This window comes from Pseudozyma flocculosa (assembly GCF_000417875.1).
Source record: "Pseudozyma flocculosa PF-1 unplaced genomic scaffold scaffold00020, whole genome shotgun sequence".
NCBI lineage: Eukaryota > Fungi > Basidiomycota > Ustilaginomycetes > Ustilaginales > Ustilaginaceae > Pseudozyma > Pseudozyma flocculosa.
The window spans coordinates 358,901-380,670 of record NW_006920888.1 but is presented as its reverse complement, the minus strand read 5'-3'; the positions used below and the strand labels follow the sequence as shown (position 1 = coordinate 380,670).

The window sequence follows — 21,770 nt, the reverse complement described above, 5'->3', positions numbered from 1 at the left end:
AGCGGCATGGCGGTATGGCTGCGAGTCTGCCGGAGGGGAGGGGAGGAGAGGGGTTGATGGAGAACAGACGACGAAGAAGGCACCCAGCCGGTGCAGCGGCCAAGATGCTTGCAAGCCTCGCCCAGCCAAGCCAGGCCAGGCCAGCCCAGCCCAGCCCAGCCTCGCCCAGCCAAGCCTGGCCAGACCAGCCCAGCTCGTTCGACGCTCGAGCCTCTCTCTGGCTTTCCTGGAGGGTGGGGCCGGCCTCGTAGGATTTCACTCGTGCGAATCCAGAAAGAAAAAATCCAGGCCGGCCGCCTGGCTGAATCGGCGACGGGGCGAGCCAGGCCCGATCGACCGAGCACGAGGGCGGGCCGCCCGTCGGCCTGACCGGAGCAAGCGTGGCCGGAGTTGCACGCGGCGGGCTGGCTGGCGCGGACCAAGACGGCGATTCCGGCGCCCTCCGCGCGACCCCCGCAAAGGAGCAAGCAAGCAGGCAAGCAGGCAAGCAGGCAAGCAGGCAAAGGACAGCGCCGATCCGCACCAGCCGGCTAACCGGGTGTGATGGCGGATGGACCGATGGCGAGCAGATACCACGCAGCAGAGGTAGGTGTCCACAGCAGGCGAAGCGTCATCCCCCCAGGGTGCTCGTCATAGGCCCACCATCCATCGGGCGCTAGAGCGCATCGGCTGGGCCAAGCCCCCACCAAGAAGGTTGAGCGAGGGCTTAGCGTAGATACGCTCCCGACGACCGACCGGAGGGCCAAGGCCACGGGGCGAGAGAGGGAGGGAGGGGGAGGGAGAGGTGCGGGCGACGAAGGCGGAGACGACAGGCAAGAAGGCAGGGGAGACGAGGCGGGGAGGGCGGATGGGCCGCCTGGCCGTGCATTTCACGCCCTTTCTGGCGGACAGCAGGCGGGTAGGCAGGCAGGCGGGGTGGAGGTTGGCGGGCATCGGCCTTTCCGGCTGGCCAAAAACGTCAGAGGGGGGCTGGCTGGCCGGCTTGGCTCGTTGGCTCGCCTCCCAGCCCGGTCGGTGCCCCGCCCGTCCGCCCGTCCGACTGCCTGCCTGGCTTCCCCGCCTCGCTTCGTGAAAGGCTCCAAGCAGCGAGGCCTACGGCTGGCCCCCGCCTCTAGGCCAGCCAGGAAGCCCTAGCCTAGAGGCCTGGCCTAGCCAGATGCTCGATGCTCGACCCAGACGCTCGATGCTGACGGAAGGAAGGCCAGGCAGGCAGATGGGCCCCGAGCCTACATATACCCGCTCGCTTTCCGTTCGAGCCAGGCTCGCCCTTCCGAACCTCTTCTCACCCGCTCCCAGCCGTGCTTCCCCATCGACCACTTCTATCCACGCTACCGCCGAGTCTCGCACAGCCTACCGTCCTGACCCAATAAACCAGCCAACCAGCCCACCAGCCACCCCAACGCCATCGCCATCATGTCCGTCGAAGGTGTCCGTGTCCTGGGCAAGGTCGAGGGTGACCACGCCGAGATCGTCACTCCGGAGGCCCTCCGCTTCCTCGCCGTGCTCCACAGGAGCTTTGAGAGCACCCGCCAGTCGCTCCTCAAGAACCGCCAGCTGCGCCAGACCCGCTTCGACGGCGGCGCCCTCCCCGACTTCCTCCCCGAGACGGCCCACATCCGAAACGACCCCACCTGGCAGTGCGCCCCTCCTGCTCCCGGCCTCCGCGACAGGCGCGTCGAGATCACCGGCCCCGTCGACCGCAAAATGGTCATCAACGCGCTCAACTCGGGGTGAGTGAAAGGCGCCGTTCGCGGGCGGGCCGAACGAGACGCGCCGTGGGAGCATCGCCAGCTGACCTCGACTGCCTCGTGTCCCTGACGTCCCGTCTCCCCCCTTCCCGTCCTGGCGCCCACCCTACGCTGCAGCGCCTACACGTACATGGCCGACTTTGAGGACTCCAACTCGCCCACGTGGGCCAACTGCCTCGACGGCCAGGTCAACATGCGCGCCGCCATCAACCGCACCATCGACTTCAAGCAGAGCAACGGCAAGGAGTACAAGCTCAAGCCCCAGGGCCAGACGGCCACGCTCATCATCCGTCCGCGAGGCTGGCACCTCAACGAGGAGCACATCCTCGTCGACGGCAAGCCCATGTCGGGCGGCCTCGTCGACTTTGGCCTGTACTTCTTCCACAACGCCCACACCCTCGTCCGCAACGGGTTCGGGCCGTACTTCTACCTGCCCAAGATGGAGAGCCACCTCGAGGCGCGCCTGTGGAACGACGTCTTCAACCTGTCGCAGGACTACATCAAGATGCCCCGCGGCACCATCCGCGGCACCGTCCTCATCGAGACCATCACCGCCGCCTTTGAGATGGACGAGATCCTCTACGAGCTGCGCCACCACTCGTCGGGCCTCAACTGCGGCCGCTGGGACTACATCTTCTCGTTTATCAAGCGCCAGCGCTACTCCAAGGGCGCCATCCTGCCCGACCGCTCGGCCGTCACGATGACGGTGCCCTTCATGCAGGCCTACGTCAACCTCCTCATCCAGACGTGCCACAAGCGCAGCGTCGCCGCCATCGGAGGCATGGCCGCCCAGATCCCCATCAAGGACGACCCCAAGGCCAACGAGGCCGCCATGGAAAAGGTGCGCGCCGACAAGCTGCGCGAGGTCCAGGCGGGCCACGACGGCACCTGGGTCGCCCACCCGGCGCTCGTCAAGATCGCCCTCGAGATCTTTGACAAGCACATGCTCGGCCCCAACCAGTACCACGTCCGCCGCGAGGAGGTCAAGGTGTCGGCCCTCGACCTGCTCAACTCCAACGTGCCCGGCCAGATCACCGAGGCCGGCGTCCGCGCCAACGTGGCCGCGCTCCTCGTCTACTGCGCCAACTGGCTCAACGGGCTGGGCTGCGTCCCCGTCGCCAACATGATGGAGGACGCGGCGACGGGCGAGATTTCGCGCCTCGGCCTGTGGTCGTGGGTCTACCACCAGCAGAAGACGGCCGAGGGAAACGCCATCACGCCGGCCTACATTGACCGCATCCTCGACGAGGAGGCGGCCAAGGTGTCCAAGATCGGCAAGAGCGTCGACGTCGCCAAGCGCTACATCGCCGACCAGATGCGCGCCAACGCACCCGACGAGTTCCTCACCTCGGCCCTCTACGCCCACCTGCCGCACAACCACGCCCCCGCCCGCATCTAAGCGGACGAGGCGCAGCAGCAGCAGCAGCCGCCCTGCCTCGCGAGCCTGTCCCGTGTCCCGTCACGTCGCCGATGTGTGTAATGTTATGAACGCGTCCGATGATCCCCGCTTGCGATGGCCTGTGAACGAGTGAGCGGTCGCCGGTGCGGTCGGCTCTGTGGGCGAGTGCCGTGGCCCGTGGTTGGTGGAGCGATGGTGAGCCGGCTGCTCGATGCTCGACGAGGCCGGAGAAGGTCGGTCCGAGTTCTGCCTGGCATGCCGCTGTCACCTCGTACGCGCCAGTGAGCAGTTGGACGACCTGTGCGTGGAGGCGGGGGCAAAAGGCAGAACGAGAGCAGACCACGGAGGTGCCAAGGCAGGCGGAAGAGAGGAAGAGGCAGAAGGGAGGATGGGGGAGGGGAGGGGGGGGGGATGCGTGTCCGAAGCCCATTTCATTCCGTATCGACGAGAAAGATAGAATGCAATGGAGCAAGAGAGGCAAAGAGGGGAGGATGGAAGTGGGCCGGAGAGGGACAAGAGCAAGGCGGCAGGGCAGAGCCAGAGGATCGCATCGCCCTAGGCAGGTCGGTGAAAGGGCCGTGGTCGTGGCGATGACGACGACGACGACGACGAGGAGGAGGATGAGCGAGCCGGAAACGGAGACGGGTACGGGCAAAGGGGAAAGGGGAAAGAAAACGGCGATCGTCGATGGCTCTATAATTGTGGTGGGTCGTGGGTGGGTGCTGCGATCGATGCGGTGGCGGGTCGAGAGTAAGTCGGAGACTGGGACGAGAAGGAAGAGAGAGAGAAGAGAGGGGCGGAGAGAGAGATTGGGAGAGAGGTTTGGTGGGAGGGCATAGGCGGGCGGCTGCCGATGAGCCGAGAATTTGGGGGGCAGGCGAGCAGGCTGGCGGATACAAGTACAGACGGAAAGCGAGACGGAGTCGCCGCTCTAGATCGGTCGTCGTCGTCGGCGGCGGCGGCGGCGGCGGTTGCGACGCGGTCGACCGTCGAGGGGGCGGGGCGGTATCGGGTGGCAAACGCCACGTCGGTTGAGCGGCGGTAGCCTCTGGCGCGAGGCCGCTGGATCGCAGGGCGGGCCAGGAGCAGTCAATCAGGCAGGGCCATCGTCGCGCTCCAGGCCCTTCCACACGGGCCGCGCGGGCATCGGCGGGCCAGCCGGGATCCTGGCGCCGTTGGCGTCCTGGCCGAGGGGCACCTGCGAGTAGTCGGCGTTGGCCGTTCGGGCGGTCGACGAAGAGGCCGTTGATGCCGACGACGACTCGGGCCGGCCCCCGGTAGCCGAGGCGTCATCCTCGCGCATCTCCTCCATCGATACGCCCAGGCTGGGGCCCTCGGGGCCGTCGGACGTGGCGCGCACCACCTCGCCCTCGAGGTCTCGCCCGAGACCGCCCTGCTCGCGGCTCGACCGTCGGATGAACATGGGCGGCTTGTCGGCCATGGCCTCTTCGAGCGCCGAGAGCTTCTGCGGTCGCACCTTCAAGCGAGACGGCACCGGATCCTCGGCGCGGATCTTGATCGGCCCGCCCTTTTGAGACCCGTTACGGATGGCCTTGGCCGCAGCAGTCGCCGCGGGTCGCGTGGCCAGCGTGGACGACGACAGCTGCATCGGACCGTCGATGACGACGACCTTGGACAGGGCCGGCTGCACCTGCGGATCGGCCCCGCCGGCCCGTGTCTCGGGCGTCTTTGATGCAGCCTCGGCCATGGCCACGACCGTCTCGTTGGAGTCGCGCTCGACCAGCTTGGGCGGCCCGCCCTGCTCGCTCGACGACGGGATGCGAACGCCGAGACGCGGGCTGTGCTCGCCCTTGGCGTTGAAGTAGTCGACCTGGGTGGGGGCCGCGATGTACTTGGACAGGCTCTGCCGCGTCGAGGGGTCAAAGAGCCACTTGACGAGCGTGCCCTCGAGGGCGGCGCTCTTGACGGGCTTGGAGAGGTAGTCGGACATGCCGGCGGCCAGGCACTTTTCGCGGTCGCCGCGGATGGCCGAGGCCGTCATGGCGATGATGGGCAGCGTGCGGATGTCGACGCTCTCAAACTTGCGCAGCCGCCGGGTGGCCTCGTAGCCGTCGCAGTTGGGCATGTGGCAGTCCATCAGGATGCAGTCGTACGGGTGCTTGGTCACCTCGTCGAGCGCCTCGAGGCCGTCCTTTGCGACGCGACAGCTGAAGCCCATCTTCTTGAGCGTCTTGAGCGCGATCTGGGCGTTGATCAGGTTGTCCTCGGCCACCAGGATCCAGATGTCCTTGCGCGGCCGCTGCAGCGGGTTCTCGCTGACGCCGAGGCTGCTGGTCGGCTCGTCCATGGTGACCTCGGAGATGGCCACCTCGTCCGGCGACGATTCAGAGCCCGAGTCGATCTGTCGCGCCTTGGCAAACGGCACCGTGAACCAGGCATTGGAGCCCTTGCCCTCGATCGACTCGAGGCCGATGGTGCCGCCCATCAGGTCGACGAGGTTCTTGCAGATCGACAGCCCGAGGCCCGTGCCGCCAAAGCGCCGCGCAAAGGAGGGGTCGGCCTGGCTGAAGGGCTGGAAGAGCTTCTTGAGCGTCGTCTGGGAGATGCCGCAGCCAGTGTCGCGCACCTCAAAGTGGACGTGGAGGCTGCTCGAGTTCTCGAAGGTCTCGATGACGCGCAGCGTGATGGAACCGGCGGCAGTGAACTTGATGGCGTTGGTGAGCAGGTTGGTCATGACCTGGCGCAGGCGCCCGGCATCGCCGATCAGCTGGCCCGTGTACTTGAGGTCGCACTCGTTCTTGAACTCGAGGCCCTTTTTCTGCGTGGCGAACGAGAGCATCTTTTGCGTGTCCATGATGACGACGTTGAGGTTGAAGGCGGCCTTCTCCAAGTCCATCTTGCCGAGCTCGAGCTTCTCGAAGTCGAGGATGTCGTTGATGACGGTGAGGAGCGCATCGGCGGAGCGCTGGATGTTTTCGGCAAAGTCCCTCTGCTCCTTTGTGAGCTGAGTATCGCACAGCAGCTCAGACAGGCCGATCACACCGGCAATGGGCGTCCGGATCTCGTGGCCTGAGGGCGGGCAGAGGGCAGCGGACGGATCAGGTCAGGTTGGGGCCAGTTCGAATGCGGCCCCGTCAAGGGTCGAGATGGGAATCGAGTCTGGGGCACTCACTCATGTTGGCCAGGAACTCGGACTTGATCCGGCTCGCCTCCTTGGCGGCGGTCTCTGCGGCGAGGGCGCGCGAGCGCTCGTTGAGCGAGTCCTCGAGCTTGCTCTCGGCGCGCCTTCGGTCGGTGATGTCGAGCGAGGCGCCGACGACGCCGATGATCTCGCCCTCGCCGCCGTCGGCGTCGTAACACTCCTCGCGCTGCGGCGTGTACTGGGTGCGGAACCAGCGGCCGTCGACCTCCATCTCCTGGACGATCGACTCGCCGGCCATGGCGCGCGCCAGCGCCTCGCGGATGCCCGGGGAGTCCCAGACGTCAAAGATGTTGCGGCCGATCATGCTCTTCTGCTGGGCGCGCCGCCCGCTGCCGCTGATGTGGCTCTGGCTGTTGGTCTGGCTCTCGCCATCGCGGACGTCCGGCTCGCTGCGGCCGTGGCTCGGCTGGGTCGAGTTCGAGTTGGAGAGCGACCCAGACATGGAGCCGGCGCCGTCCGGATCGGAGCCGTTGGGCGTCCCCGGCGCCAGCTTGAGCGAGCGGACGCCGGGACCCTCGGCGACGGTGATGATGGCGTCGCGATCGATGGCCCAGATGGTGACGTGGGCGTGGTTGATGACGCTCGTCAGCTGCGCCTGGGCCTTGCGGCTCATCTCGAGCGCCTTGACCTCGTTGTCGCAGTCGGTGCAGCTGCCGTACCACTTGAGGATCTCGCCCGTGGCCGGATCCCGCAGCGGCAGCGCCCGGCCCAGCATCCACTTGTACACGCCGTCGAACCGCCGGCAGCGGTACATGGTCTGGTACGGCTCGCCGGTGCGGAGCGAGTGCGACCAGCGCGCGGCGGTCTCGATCATGTCGTCGGGGTGGAAGACATTCTGCCACCCGACGCCCTCGGTCTGGTTGATGTTGGTGCCCGTGTAGCGGTACCAGCCCTCGTTGTACCAGTCGTGGTGGCCGTCGGGCGTCGTGGTCCACAGCAGCTGGGGCATCGAGTCGCAGATGGTCCGGAAGTAGGCCTCGCCCTGCTCCTTGACCTCGAGCTTCTTGTTCTTCTCCTTGGCCGTGACGTCGGTCATGGTGATGACGCCGCCAATGTGCTGGCCGAAGCCGCCGGCGTCGCGCAGCGGCTGGGCGCCGATCTCGAGCAGGACACGGGCGCCCGTGTCGGTGGCGACGCAGCCGATCAGCACCGGCTTGACCTTCTGGCCGAGGATGGCGGCGCGGTAGATGGGGAAGCGCTCCGGGTTGAACGGGGCGGTGAAGTCTTCCTCGTAGCACTCCATGACGTCGGTCAGCCAGGAGAGGTCGACCTGCGGGCCGTCCTCGCGGTCGACCTTGACGGGCGGCCGCTTGGGCATGTCCTGCGGGTTCTTGCGCTCAAAGATCTTGAGCACCTCGTCGCACGCCGTGTTGCGGACGACGGTGGTGCCGTCCGACGAGAGGGCCATCATGGGGGTGTCGCTGGCGTGGAAGATGGCCTCCTTGAGCGCGTCGACCTTGTTGGTGTGCAGGTCCGACGGGCTCATGCGGCGCTCGGTCATCCGCGTCGGCGTGATGCTGATCGTGTAAAACGCTTCGTGCAGCAGCGGCGCGCCGCGGGTGTCGAGGCCGCCGGCAGAGAGTGGCGGCTGCGGCGGGGGCTGGGTGCCTGGGGAGAAGTTGTTCTCGGGCAGCGGATCGAAGATCTTGGACGTCTGCGGGTTGAACTGCTCGGAAAAGACCTCGTCGGTAGGGTGCCACGCCGAGACCGAGACCTCGGCGTCAAACTGGCGCTGATTGTCCTGCCGGAAGCTGAGCCGGGTCAGGACGGGCGGCGCCCAGGACATGCGCGTCTTGTTCGACGCCGCCTCGTTGAGCGCCCAGCGGAACTCGTCCTGGGCCTTGTCGCTGATCAGCTTCTCCATCGTCTGACCCATGCAGCTGACGCCGGTGACGAGGAAGATGCTCTCGCAGGGGCGATTCATCATCCGGATCCGGCGATTCTGGTCCAGCACGACGATGGGCACGGGCGCAAAGTAGAGGGCCCGCACCGACTCGTCGAGGTCAAACATCCTGGTTGCCGGGCTGGAAAAGTAGCTCTGCGTCGGCTGGAAAGGGAGCGGCGTCTGGAGCGGACGGCCAGACAGTGCTGCGGCGGAGACGTGGGTGTTGGCGGTGCTAGAGGCGGTGCCGTTGCTTGCCGCCGACTTGCGACCACGATCGCCCGATGCCGCGCTGTTCGGGGACTGGGCGCTGTGGGCAGGGGCGGCGGCAGCAGCGGCAGAAGGCGGACGGGGAGACGACGGAATCGTGGAGGCGTGCGGTCCCGAGGAGCTCAATGCTCGGGTCGGGGGCAGCGGTGTGTACTGAGGAGCAGGTGCGGCGTCGCCGGCCGAGGTGGCGACGATGTGACCAAAACCGGTGTCGGCACCGCCGGCCGCGGGCAGAGGCGAGGAGAAGCGGGCCTTTTTGGGTATCGGAGGTGCCGCGACGACTGCGGCGGCCTCGGGATCGGTTGGATGGGCCGACCGCTTCTTGCTCGGGGTCTCGGACTGTTCCGCTGAGCTGGAGTGGGGCGGAATCGTGGGCGAACGAGGGCGGGTCGCGCCCCTTGGCTCTCGCGCGCGTTCGCAGGCTCCGGGTAGGGGAGCGCAGGAACTGGAGCCAGTGTCTAGGTCGTGTTGGATGCGGTTGGGTGGCGGCAGTCGGGCACCAGTCTATGGGCGCGGCTGCAAGGCGCTCGCAACTGCAGAATCAACGGCGGCGCTGCGATGGCGACAAGGGGCTGTGAAGAGCAAGCGAGCGAGGAAGGACGCTGTGTGGGGCCTGCCGACTTGTTGCAAAGACGTCAGAGATGAGAAAGGGCGAGCGAGGCGTGGGGCCGAGCAGCAAGAGCAGGGCAGACGGTGGGATGGGCGATGGCGGGGAGGATTCCGGCGGCCGTGCAGGCGATCGTTGCCGGTCCGGTCGTCGCGGGGTGGCGGTGGTGGTGGTGGTGGTGGTGGTGGTGGTGGTGGTGGTGGTGCTCGCAAGGAGTGGCGTGGCGTTGGAGTCGGAGGCGGAGGCGGCAGAAGAGGTAGACGCACGACGAGGATGTGGACGAGAGGTCGCGGAGACGAAGAGGCACCGCGGCAAGGCAAGGCCAGGGTGAGTGAGGCGGCAGCGACTGGGCAAGGCGGGCAGCCAGGCGGCAGCAGTAGAGAGAGAGAGGCTGGGGCGGGCACGACCAGGCAGGCGAAAAAGGGTCAACAGACGAGGGAAGCGAGGCCGCCAAAAGGGTCGCGCGGGCGGTCGAGTGACGGTGGCCGGGCAGGAACGAGCCAAGAGGGGTCCAGCCCGGGCACGGCAAGCCAAGCCTACCGTGCGTTGACTGGCCAAGCCAAGCCAGCAGAAGGCGGGCGAGCGGCCGGGCAGGCAGGCAGGCAGGCAGGCAGGCAGGCAGGCAGGCAAGCTAAGGCCCGACGGTTTCTGCGCCCGGGTTGGGCCCCTTCCTCTCCGCCGCCCGCGATCCGTCGCGCAGATCAAGCGGCGGGCGCCCGCCCGCGCACGAAGCAGAGTTCCAAATCGTCGGCGTCGGCCTGCCCTGACCAGGCCGCGGCCCTGGATCAGCAGGCTAACTAGGAGTTTCGATTTGGCCTGGCTGCCTGCCTGGCGGCAACGGCGGGCGCGCTGCACACACGCACGATATCCCGGATCGGCCGGTGCAGGCGGCCAGCAGGCAGGCAGGCGACCGCCGCCGCACGAGCGAGCAAAGCAAGCAAGCAGGCAGGCAAGCAAGCAGGCAGGCAAGCAAGCAAGCAAGCGGATGGGCAGACCCCGCCTCTTCTGGGGATGGTTCCCGTCCGTTTGGACGTCGAGCCGGCCTGCTCCCAAACTCGTTTCGTCTTGTCCTACGGGCGCCTACGGTGCCGTATGTACAGCAGGGAATCGAGCAGCTGGCTGGCTCGACTTCGCGCGTATCCGGGGGCCGAGTCGACGTCGTCGCCCGCGATCCATCGGAAGGTCCGGCAGCCTGCCTGCCTGCCTGAGCTGCCACCGTACCCTTGCTTGCTTCGCCCACCGGCCGGGACTTTGCATCGGTCGACGGGGTCCAGCCAAGCTCGGCTAAACCGGCGTGATCAGGCCTAGCCCGGCCTGCCTGTCTGCTGGCCAAGCCAAGGCTGGCCTCCCGGGCAGGCCGCCCAGCCAGCCTGCCTCGCCTGGCTCTCTGGCCTCAACCTTTTTTTCGCGCCGGCCGGCGGCCGCCGGTGCGTCGGCGGGCAGACGGGGCAAACAGCGGCCCGGACCCTGCCCGACAGCGCAGCGGCGTGGGTCCAAGCCGCCGGTTCTGTTGCTCTGCCATGCCATCATGGCCGTCGCCCGTCCGGTTTGGCAGGCTGGCGACCCCCCTTTTGAACCACACACAACGGATCGCCATGGGCAGGCCGGCTGATGCCGCTGCGGTGCGAGGCGCGTTCCTTCGCGTGTTTTTCTGCAGATTGCTAGAGGTTGCTGCGATGCGAGAAAGACGACGACAACGACGACGACGGCGACGACGACGATGGCGAGAGAGACGAGCGGGACGAAAGGGAAAGAGACGGGAATCTATGTCTACATCCCGTGACCAGGCAGGAGTACAGAGAGCTATAGGAAGAGGAGGGCGACGAGGAGCAGGGCGAAGGCTGGAGATCAAGAGAGGCTCGAGAGAAGACAAGCCCAGGGGGGGAAAGGCGAAGCGAATATGCACGGGTGCAGGGCCCGTGGAGGATGTCGGACAGGAGTGTGAGAACGAGGCAGAGGATGGGAAGCCGGATGTCGAGCAGGACTGTGGCTGCGGTGTATCAAGACGAAGCTTGAGGCCGAGGACAGGATGGAGGTCAAGGTCGGGTGCGACCGGTCGAACGAGCCGTGCGTGTATCGGGGCACTCTGAGAGGCCGGGCTAGGAGCGGAAGTGCGAGGAGCGTTCCGGGAAGCGAGGATCGCTGGCCCTCCGCTTGGCGTCGTGCTGGCTGTCCAGGGGTCGCGCGAACCACGGCGGCGAGCGGCTGCTGGGCCGCTGCGCGTAGGGCGGCATCGGCGAAGCCGACGACGACGATGACGATGTCGACGGCCCGAGCTGGGCCGAATCCATCAGCGAGGCGAATCCAGGCAGCTTGGTCCTCGTAGCCGCCGACGACGAAGACGGCGGAAGAGTGGGTACGGGTGGCGTGCAGGATTTTGCCTCGTCGCTGGTAGAGGTGTACGGGCTGGGAGTCACCGAACCGTAAACCGACGACGCGGGCCGACCCGTTACCGACGTCGTCGTAAAGCTCGAGCCGGACCCCAGCGACGACGACGAGTTGCGGTCGGGCAGGCTAGGCCGTCGAAGGTAAGGCGCGTCCATCGGTGCCGGTGCACGGAGCATTCGCCCATCGCCGAACGGGATGCGGTCAGGAGGCGGCGGTAGCATCGTCGCCACCCTCTTTGTCGCTGCGCCCGTCGCCGTCGCCGTCGCCGTCATTCCCGACGACGCTTGTGCAGCACCGTGGTACGACGACGCGTAACCATTCTCGTCTGCAGCCTGGTGGTGACGGGGACCAGCAGCGCCTTCTGGGTTCCAGCGCGGCATCGTCGGCCGGAAGCGATCCGCGGCCTCCCTCGCAGGCATCGCCATGGACCCGTAGCGGGCGTCAGGCTGCCCCCAGCCGCCCTGCGGATGATGCATCGCCGCGCTCGGTCGGTCGTAGGCTTGCGACGATCGCCAGTGGGCCACAGCATCGGACGGCACCGCATCTCCGCGGCCGTATGCGCCGGCGTTGACGTAGCGAGCGTAGAGCGGCGGCGCAGGTAGCGGCGGCGCAGGGTTGGCTTCCGCGTAGCCGTCGTCCTGGTCGGGCTTGCGCTTCTTGCCGACCACCTTGGGGTTGATGGGCTTGCGCAGCTTGTACTTCATGCCGCGGTCCACCAGGGCGTCCATGAGGGACGAAGAGGCGCCGAGGCCGGGGTGCTTGCGTCGCTCGTGGACCTCGAACGCATCGCTGTAGACCGAGGCCACCCTGCGGATCAAGAGCGAGACCCGATCGAAGAGGTCGAAGCGGATCCGGTAGATGCCCTTGACCCGGACGCCCATCTCCTTGAAGACAAAGAAGCACTGGTCCTCCCTCGACTCGATGCGCGAGTTGAATGGGCTCTGGACCGTGTCGCCAACCAGGGGCTCGTTTCTCCGGGCATCCGGGAGCACCTCGTCGTAGGGCTCCTCGGCCTTGACCAGCTGGGCACGTACAAAGACTTCGGGCAGCGACAGCGTGTGCTCGTCGCCGCTGCGGTTCATCAGCAGCTCGCAGACCGGAGGAGGATCCAGTGGGATCGATCGTGCTGCGGTGTCGGAGGCCGGGAGGGAAGAACAAGGCGAGGGAAAGGGGTTCGGTGCTCAGCGAATGGTTGCTTGGGAAAGCAGCGGATGTCGGGAGGCCAGACGTGGTCCGTTTGGGTCCTCGAGGGCTCTCACCTGTCCGCAGTGCCATCTGGCTGCTTCCGATGGCCAGGCCCCGCTTGGTCTGCTGCCGGATGGCGAGCGAGAAGAGGGGCTCGCGCAGCGGGGCTTCTCCGTAGAGCGAGAGTCCATAGCTGACGCTCGGGAGCTGGATCCACTCGGACTGGTTCCGAAGGCGCGGGTAGCTTGCAAGCACCGTGTGGCCACCGCCTGCCCCGCTTTCGGTACCGTGGCCGTTGCCGTTGCTGCTGGACTCGCCGTAGCCGGATCCAGGGCCGAAGCCGTCGTACCGCAGCCTGTCGCTGCTGGCCTCTCCACGCTGTTGGGATTGCGGAGTCGCGGGCGACGAGACCGAGTGGGGTGCAGTGTAGCGACTGCTTCCGATGCCACGGTCGGTGTGGCGACCGTTGGTCGGAGGCGCAGAGAGCGAGTGGCCATAGGCCTCAGCAGCCCTCGATGCCGAAGAGGGCCCCGGGCGCTGAGTCCCGGGCCGGTCATCTTGCATCGCAGAGCGACCGCGGAACCCGGTTGGGTCGTCGGTCCACCCAAGTGGACGAGGTGCTAGGCAGGCGACCGAGATCTTGACGGCTTTTCCACCGCGATGCGGCGGCGGCGACAGCTTGCAAGTAGGGTGGCGTCGGAGCCTCGGGAAGCAGGACCGACAGGTAGATCAGAGGAAGCGCAGCGAGAGTATGGCGAGGTCGGCGTGGACAGGAACGCAGGCCCTCTCGCGGAGCTGGAGACGATGGAGGGGGTGACGGTGGAAGTGACGGTGGCTAGGTGCCAGGCAGCAAGGTACTGTGATGGCGGAAGAGAGAGAGAGCTGTCGACGAGGGCGGTGGCGACGCTGGGAAGAAATCGGCTTCCTTGTCTCCGGTGGCGATGGCGACAAAGAAGAGCTGGCGGCGGAGGTGTCGGTGGCGACAAGGAGGGTTAGGCGGAGCTGGTGATGTCGTTTGTGGTGGTACACGGCTATGGACAAGGAGAAGAGCCAAGGTGAGAGGAGGGTGCTGGCGAGTTGGCCGTGAGAATCTTGGTAGGATGGCGGTTGGGAGCCACCGGCTGCTACCTGGGAGGGGAAAGGCGATGGGGTGGGAGTATCGAAGAAAGAGTGAAGCCGGTCGAGAGTGATAGGACTAGGGGACCCCGTCGGCAGTCGGCAGCATGTTAGGTGCTGGCGACCAGGGAAGCAGGGCAAAGGACATGACCGAAGCGCAGAGGGGAGAACAGTTGCCGGCTGTCGTTCGAAGAGGTGTGCGCGCTATCGAAGGCAGCTTCGCCGATCCGGGCGAGCAAGGCGGCGACTGAAGCAGAGAGGCGGCGGACTGTTTGTCCCCTCGGAGACGGCGACAGGGACTGAAGCTGTCGGATGGCCCGTCGGTGGAGCCAGGGCTGCAGGACGGCGCTGCAAGTGCGGGGGTCCCCGTTACCGGTCGAGGAGACCGAGGGCAAGGCGACGTGGAGCAGCGTACAGCGGGAAACGATCCGGATCGGCGGACGGTCGGCAGGTAGTGGTAAAAGGGAAAGAGGAGGAGGTCGACGCCGAGCCTAGTAAAAAAGAACGGTACGGCGCGAGGCTCGGTGGCCATTGACGCCGACGCCGTCGCAGCCGGGAAGAGTCGCGGGTAGTTTCGGTAGGTACGGTAGGTACCACAAGATGCCAAAGGCCAGGGTCCAGACCTTTCGGTCGAGGGGCAGGAGAGGGCAGATCAGCTCTACTGTGGCGGCTAATCGTGGTACGGCGACGGCAGCGGCAGCGGCAGCAGCGGAGCGGAGCGGCTTATTGTTGTCGTTGTTGTGGGTGGTGGTGGTGGTGGCGGAGGAGCTGCCTTCTGCGGTCATTGTCGCTGGTGGGTCCGAGGACGTCGAGGGGGCTGGCGAGCGGATGATTGATGAGGTGCCAAGGCGAGCGGATGCGGGAAAGGCTAAACTGGGTGCCTGCCGCGACCAAGAGAGGTCGGGACGAGGAAGGGGGCAACGGGAGAAGATGAAGGCGGGATGGGTTGGGTTGGGACGGGTTGGACATACAGCAGTGGCGCCCCCCGAGGTCGGGTCACGGTGAATGGATGGCGGCCTATTGTTCGCTCGTTAGAGGTCGTCAGTCAGTCCTGCATGGACATGGGGGGGGGGGGGGGGGGGGGGGGCGCTTCAGACGAGCAGGAAGCAAGCGGCAGGCAGGGCTGCTGGGGTGAGCACGGCAATCCGAGTCGAGAACCTCGGTCGGGGAACCAAGCGACCATGCCATCGGCTGCATCCTTTTCCCTCCGCCCCGTCCCCGTGCGGTATGAGGAGGTCGCCCTGTCGCGATGTCAACAGACGGCGGCGGGCAGACCGAGATTTCAGGAACCAGCAGGGCCTGAGGCGGTCGACCTCGTCTGGCGGCGGGGCGTGGCCATGACTTTGACTGTGCGTACACAGGGGGGAGGTTCATACGCCACGCAACGGCACCCTTCCGCTGCCGCCTGTCGCCGCCCCTGCCTCCTCGTCGCCGACGCCCTTTGCCGTCTAGCTTGTGTGACAAGATCCAGAACCCTGCGGGCCAGGCCTCTTGTGCTTGTACTTGCCTACAATTGGCTCACCTTGTGGGCCACGCTGAGGAGGTACTTACCCGCCGTGGTGCGATCTGCCTCGATGCAGGCCGACTGAGAGCGAGAGCAGGCCGCGAAACCCCCGCCGCGGATACCCGCATCGCAGGATAGGTCAGGGCAGGGACGGGGGAGGGCAGGCAAGCAAAGGGGCGAGCGAGCGACCCACCCGAACCAGGCAAGCCTACCGGCAAGCATGTCTGGACTGGCCGATCCGGGGCGTGGGGTTTCGATCTTGATCATCCGGCCTCTCGGAAGCGGTGCTGTGCGGCCGCCTGCATGGTTGGCTCGTCGCTCGCTTTGCGGTGCGCAAGAAGGGCACGAGGCAGACAGGACCGAGGAAACCCGGCGAGCCGGCGAGCCAGTAAAAAGCCTAGCGTCGAGCCTAGAAGGTGGACCCAGATGCCTGGGCGCGCCTCACCACACAAAACCCGCCAAACGTCGATGCCCTCGTGCCAAGGTTTTGCCGACAAAAGGGCGACGGCCATCATCGAACGGCTCCTCGTGCGGTGGTGTAGGCACACAGGCAGGTACCGGTACCACAAGCGCCTTTCCCTCCAGGTGCCAGTACTGTACCGGTGCCATGTAGCAAAGCACGCTAAAGCAGCCGCACTCGCCGTCGGCCATTCATCCAGCCTCGATCGCCGTGAGAGTCCAGCCTTGATGGTGAGTGACTGCAGGTCGGCTGTGCCGCGGAGAGACCGTACGTGTCGGGATAAGGGCTAGCGCTGTCACAGCGACGCTGGTCGCTGCGACTTGATGTTGATCGGCAACGACACGTACAAAGTGAGGCGTACCGTATCGCATGCTGCTGAATCCGAGGTCCGCTGCGGCGTCGAAGCGGGAGCCATCTCGACGTCGAGGCCGAGCCAGCTTGCTCACCGTTCCGAGATCTCGGATCGTCGCGGACACTCGCCTCCGCCTCGCCGTACGTGCCAGGTGTACGGTCGCGAGTCCCTGACGGAGCATGTGGGTACGATGCTGGCTGCGAGGGACAGATACGAAGACGAGTTTGGAAACGACGGCCGAACCCGAAGTGGGGTGGATCGCCGTCAAATTGGTACGGTAGGTACCGTATGTACCGTGATTGCAGTTACGGGGGATGCCCGCTACTCACCTGGCCTCTGACAGGTAAGCTGCCTGCCGTACCGCGACGAGATCATACGGACGATACCGGTAAGGTACCGTAGGGCGAGGATGAGGAGCAGTTTGGGAGGGACGGAGAAAGGCGGTGGAAGGCGACAGCTCGCCCGCTGGCCGCCGCACCTGCCTGCTTCCTTGCCTTGCCCTGCCCTAGCTTGGCTAGTGAGCCAGCTTTGTGGGTCCGATCATCAGCTGCTCGTGCGTGCCGGGCTCAAGGTTAAGCATCTGCCCAGAGGTACCGCACCTACGTGCGTGCGTGTGCTGTCGTCGTACCGTACCCCTGCCCGCGCCGTTGGTGGCAAGCAGAAACCTTTTGCCCGCCTGCCTTCTGCCTGCTGGTGGGCTGCGGTGGCTCCGTTTTTTGGGCGAGGGCCTGGAACCTTTTCTGCGCGGGACGCGCTCGCCTTTTGTCGCCTTTTTCCAAACGCCGGCATGAGGTCGACCCCGTCGCGGTGGCTGCCTGGGTGCGATTCCGATTCGAGCCTGGCCTGGCGAGCCAGCACCGACGGACCAGCAGGTCGTCGAAAAGTGAGGCTCTCGATCTTGGTCACGATCGCACTCGATCTGTAACCGGACACCATCGAGATCGATGCTCGCTGGCAGCACCGTGAGCACGGCACGGCAGCAGCAAGCAACGCCAGCTCAGCATTCGCCACCAGCCTGCTCGACGCCACCTACACATCGACGGAGGGGAGAGAAGGAGATGTGTGCCATGCACAGCACGGTCAGCACGGCCATACGCGGAGCGTTCGAGCAAGCAGCCAGCAGACCAGATCAAGCCTGGCAGCGCACGCTCGTGGTCCAGACCCTGCCTGCTACGCTGTCGTTCGGCCCAACAAGCAAGGTTAAGCGGCCCCACAACCAAGCGACCGGGTGCCTGGTTCGGGTTCGTGAGTTGGTTCGTTCGTCAAGCTCACTCACAGCCACATCGCTGGTGCCTCCGCCGCCGCCGCCGACGCCGAAGCAGGCCAAGAAAGCAAGCAAGCAGGCTTGCTGGGCGGGGGTCGGGGACCCTAGGGCCCCGTCGTGGCCCACCTCCGGCCGGCCTTTGACAGTCGGAACGGAAGCCGGTCCGGCCCTCGGTCTAGGCCCTGGCCCGCAATTTCGCCAACTTGGAACGCCGAGCGCCACTAGAAAATCCCGAGGGCGAGGGCCCGCCGTGCCCGCCAAGACGGAATACAAACCGCCTCAAGCCCCATTACAGAGAACCAACCTGGCGCGCCTGGGAATTCAAATAGCCGCCGCGCCCGCTCCTTTTTCGACTTTTAAAGCGCGCGCGCGCGCATCAACCTGGAATTCGGACCAGGCGGAGCGTCGACGACCATGGCCACAAACCACGAACCACGACCGCGACAACGTCGACGTGGTCTGGACCATCACGACGGCCGCCGCCGCCGCCGCAGCTGCTGCTGATTCACCATCGAGTAGGCCCGGCGCCATCCGTTGGCCGCCTCCCTCTGCACGACAAGCGCCGCTTTTCGCCGAATCTTGAACGTCTCTCGACGCACAATGAAGCCAACGGCGGACGAGAGGCAAGGGCGTTACGGTACGCAGCTTCGAAGAGGCGCGTTGGCGGCTTGCTTGCTGCCTTTGAACAAATGCTGCGTCTCGAGGAGCCAGCGGCGCCCGACGGCCGACGAACACAAAGGAGAGCAGCGGCGTCGTCGTCCAGGCGTCCCAATTCGAACGCGCGGAAAGGCCGCGGAAAGCCACGGACCCCCTTTCTGCGTCGCTATGTGTTACGGCCTGCAGGCAGGCGCGCGCGCGGCTATTATTCTACCCCGACGCAAGCAGCAGCAGCAGCAGCAGATGCACGGCATCGTCGGAGATGGACTCGAGCACTTCCCCCTGGTCTAGCGCTCCCGTCCCTGAGGAGACGTACGCTACGCCGCTCCAGCAGGCGTGCGGCGCAGCGTGGGTATTCGGGCCTAGCGAGGCGCCACGAATCGCGGCTTGCTTCCAGCGAAGAAGGCCCAGGACGGACATAGACGGTCGGCGGTCGGTGGCCTTGCCCATGCGTCGCGACTTGGCTCCGTCCTCTTGACGAAGGACGGCCTCGTCAAGCGCCTCTGCAGCCTTGCCAAACGAGGCTGCAGAACCTTGAACTCAGGTTCGTACCAGTCTTGAACTCAGATTCGTACCGGTCGAGGAGGATGGCCGCAAGAGGCCGCTCGGACTGGTCTCGCCAAGGGACTGGGTGCTGTCTCGTCCGATCGCCCGGCTTGGCTTGGCTAGGTCGGGCTTGTCCTGGCCTGCTTGCTCGTAGGCACCGCACGACGATAAAGGAGGTGCGTCGGTCGAGGCTGTCCCGCTCTCTTGACGATCGCGTCCACGTTTTCCTTTGCGGCTAGGTACGGCCCTCCTGCCCGTCTGTCTGCCTGCATTGCACAGCGACCGCGCTTAGGCTGATGCTGCCCGCCGCGGCCTTGTCGCGCTGGCGCCGATGCCCTGCAGGTGCTGTAGGCGGGCGACCTGACGAGCCTGGCGATGTGCTGCGTCCGCTCGCGAGAGCGTCCCCGCCCCGTCCAATAGAAGAAAGCGGACAGTCTTCAAGTGCTGGCTAGCGTGCACGTCCGACCTGGCGCAACGGGTGGCCGTCCACTTGCTCGTTTGCGTGTCCGCTCGTCCCGCAGGCAGGCACGTCGACCGGAACGGCGCGGAGATGGAAAAGATCTGCGTTTTTGCAAGAGGACCGTACCACCTCCTCGCAGAAATGAATCAGCGAAGAGCGGCCGCGTACGGCATGCAGCCAGCGCACTGCATGCCGTGGAGCGTGCGGTATGCGTCCGGCTCGCCATAAAACGGGGACAGGGCAGCAGCACCAGCAGCGGCAGCGGCAGGAGTAGCATGGCGCCCAACCACGCAGAGCCTTTGCGGAGCTGCTCGCATTCCCTTCTCCGCTGGCTGCGTCCGGCCGCAGGCGGCGCGCGCCGGCTGCACGCCGCTTGTGAGGGCTACCGGTATGTACGGCCCACCTCGACCCGAGAACTCGGTCCACGCCAATGGCCTGGGCGAAACGCGTCCGTCCCGTCCTTTTGCCTGCGCTCGGCCAGCAGCGATGCCTTGTGTCCATATGGCGTGACTGGCCGCCAGTCCGCTCTTCGCTCGCTTCCTGCCCTTGCTTGTCGGGCTCCGAAAACGTCGAGATGCCGCAGATCGACCCCGCGTGATGAGCGCGGCCCCAGGGCGATGTTGCGCGCCGCCCGCACTTGTCCGTGATTGGTCCGTTGCTTTGCGACCAACTTCAACGAGCTCGCCTGCGATATACCCGGCATATGCTGCCTGCCGAGCTGCAGAGCTGGTGGTCGTGAGAGCCGCTGAGAGTCTTGCTCCGCCGCCTCGGGGGCCAAGCCAAAGGCCTGGACCGTTCTGTAGATGCTTGGTCGCGCCCGAGAGCTTTAACAAGGGAGAAAAAGGAGCTTGAAAAAGGATGAGCTAGTGGCGTAGGGCGAAGTCCGTGGAGAGACGGAACGATCCCCCCGCAGTTGGTCTGGAGACGATGGCAGATGCTGTTGGCCCTCTTCCGTTCCGAGACTCGTCGCGCGGTCGCCCGGTAACTTGGAACAGGTGCAAGTCAAGGCTGCGTGGCCGGCAGCTTGCCATGGAGGAAGGCAGCCACGCTGTCGGCCGTCCATGTGTTGCGCTCTGCCTCCTTGCGGCGCTGCAGTCTCCTCCGCCTCTCGGCCGGCGTGTCTTCTGCTTGTCCCGCGGCGGTCGCACCACCCACGCCCATTTCTTCGTCGCCGTCGTCGTCGTCCTCGTCCTCCTCGTTCTCCAGCTCGTCTTCCTCACGCGGCAATCGATCGCGCGGGTTGAAGACGTTGCCGTCCTCGTCGGGCGCCTGCTGGATGTGATACCACATGCGCAGCGCACGGAGTGCCAGGACGTCGTGCTGCGCAATGTCCTCGTCGAGCTGCTCAGCCTCTGACAGGCTGGGGACACCCGGGTTGGCCTCGGCCTCGAGCCTCTGCTTTTCGGCAGCCTGCTCGTCGTACTCGCGGACCAGCTGCAGCTCCTGTTCGAGGATCTGCGGCTCCGGGGCCGTGCGCAGAAGGGCTCCGAGGAAGTTGAGGTTCTCCTCTGCGATGGGCAGCAGCGGGTGGGCCACCAACGAGGGCAGCTGGTTCTTGGCGTCGCGGTAGCTGAGTTCCGGCAGGCCGTCGGCGGTGGCCTTGACGTCGTCGTCGCCTTCAACGCCTCCCGCAGCGCCGCTCCGCCCGCCGAGCAGGCCGCCAAAGAGGGCCGAGGTGCTCTCCTCGACGCCGGCGTAGAGGTTGGCACTGCGGGCCTCGGCCTCGAGCACCTTGTTGAAGGCGATCAGCTGCGACGACAAAAAGTGCGGCGATGCAGAAAGGAGGGACGCATTGATCGAGTAGGCGTGCGAGAGGAGGTTGGAGTACCGGTTGAGCAGCGAGGGCCTGCGATGCGATGGGGAGGCGAAGCCGGCGGGCAAGTTCAGTCCAGTCCAGTTCAGTCCAGGTCTGGGTCGATGATGACCTCGGCGGGGAGAGAGCGCAGCCTCACCATTCGTCGATGCCGGGTATCATCTGAGTCTCTTCTCTCAGCGTGACTATGGAAGAGATGAGCGACTCGAAGCGCTGCAGCAGGATCTGGAGGTGGTCGATGGGCGGCTGCACCCGCGGCATCGTGGGCGGTCCAGGCGGCGGCGCCACTGCGTTCCTCTTGGCGGTCGCCATGGCCGATCGAGCTCCGTACGCCAGACGCTCAGCGCATTCAGGATCTGACCCGTTGTGCCGTACGAAGATAGGGATACCAGGCAAAGTGAGAGACGGATGGCGGGGCTCGAGATGGTGGGGACGAGAAGAGCAAGGCGCAGCAGCGACGAGTGTGGAGGTGTGGCTGCCTGGCCGCCTCGCGGCCCGCTGCTTTGCGCTGCCCTCCAGCTCGGACCCGAAAATCGCTCCAGCATCTCGCCACACTTTGGTGCCTTTGCCTGAAGCTCGACCCTCTGCTCGCACATCGGCAGTTCTCGTTCAGTATGTCGTCTTGTGTTGTGGACAGTTCACCTCGGCAGAAAGGGAGCGAGACGTCGCCCGGTTCTCATTCGCCAATTCGCATGGGGTTCAACGGCAGCGTGCGCTGTCTGCTCATCGTCATTCACGATTCTCGCCAGGCCAGCATACTAGGTCACTGGATCTGTCTTGGTGCTTGCTGGTGCGGCGGACGCTTTCCGGTGTTCTCTTACTCCGGTTGACGCACTGCATGCTCGGCCGATGTGCCCTTTGATATCCTTCCCCCCCCCCCCCGCNCTCCNCGCTCGCTGTCCGCTCTCGTCGTCCGTCGTCCGTCGTCGTCCGTCGTCCGTACCGTACCGTACCGT

At 66.0% G+C, this 21,770-nt stretch overlaps 4 protein-coding genes across 4 annotated transcripts; 1 reads left to right on the top strand and 3 right to left on the bottom strand.

Annotated features, from left to right (window-relative positions):
- Positions 1 to 1,413: 1,413 nt before the first annotated feature.
- On the top strand, positions 1,414 to 3,147 carry PFL1_05562 (uncharacterized protein; the record flags this gene model as incomplete). The annotated part of the gene is made up of 2 exons (XM_007883098.1): positions 1,414 to 1,730; positions 1,866 to 3,147. The coding sequence occupies 2 exons, from the start codon at positions 1,414 to 1,416 to the stop codon at positions 3,145 to 3,147; spliced, it is 1,599 nt and encodes a 532-aa protein (XP_007881289.1).
- Positions 3,148 to 4,240: 1,093 nt separating this feature from the next.
- PFL1_05561 (uncharacterized protein) lies at positions 4,241 to 8,321 on the bottom strand (the record flags this gene model as incomplete). The annotated part of the gene is made up of 2 exons (XM_007883097.1): positions 4,241 to 6,177; positions 6,281 to 8,321. 2 exons carry the CDS (start codon positions 8,319 to 8,321, stop codon positions 4,241 to 4,243), a joined length of 3,978 nt encoding a protein of 1,325 aa, XP_007881288.1.
- A 2,847-nt stretch (positions 8,322 to 11,168) lies between these two features.
- PFL1_05560 (uncharacterized protein) lies at positions 11,169 to 13,206 on the bottom strand (the record flags this gene model as incomplete). The annotated part of the gene is made up of 2 exons (XM_007883096.1): positions 11,169 to 12,583; positions 12,717 to 13,206. The coding sequence occupies 2 exons, from the start codon at positions 13,204 to 13,206 to the stop codon at positions 11,169 to 11,171; spliced, it is 1,905 nt and encodes a 634-aa protein (XP_007881287.1).
- A 6,797-nt stretch (positions 13,207 to 20,003) lies between these two features.
- Positions 20,004 to 21,126, bottom strand: PFL1_05559 (uncharacterized protein; the record flags this gene model as incomplete). The annotated part of the gene is made up of 2 exons (XM_007883095.1): positions 20,004 to 20,847; positions 20,954 to 21,126. 2 exons carry the CDS (start codon positions 21,124 to 21,126, stop codon positions 20,004 to 20,006), a joined length of 1,017 nt encoding a protein of 338 aa, XP_007881286.1.
- Between the last annotated feature and the right edge of the window lie 644 nt (positions 21,127 to 21,770).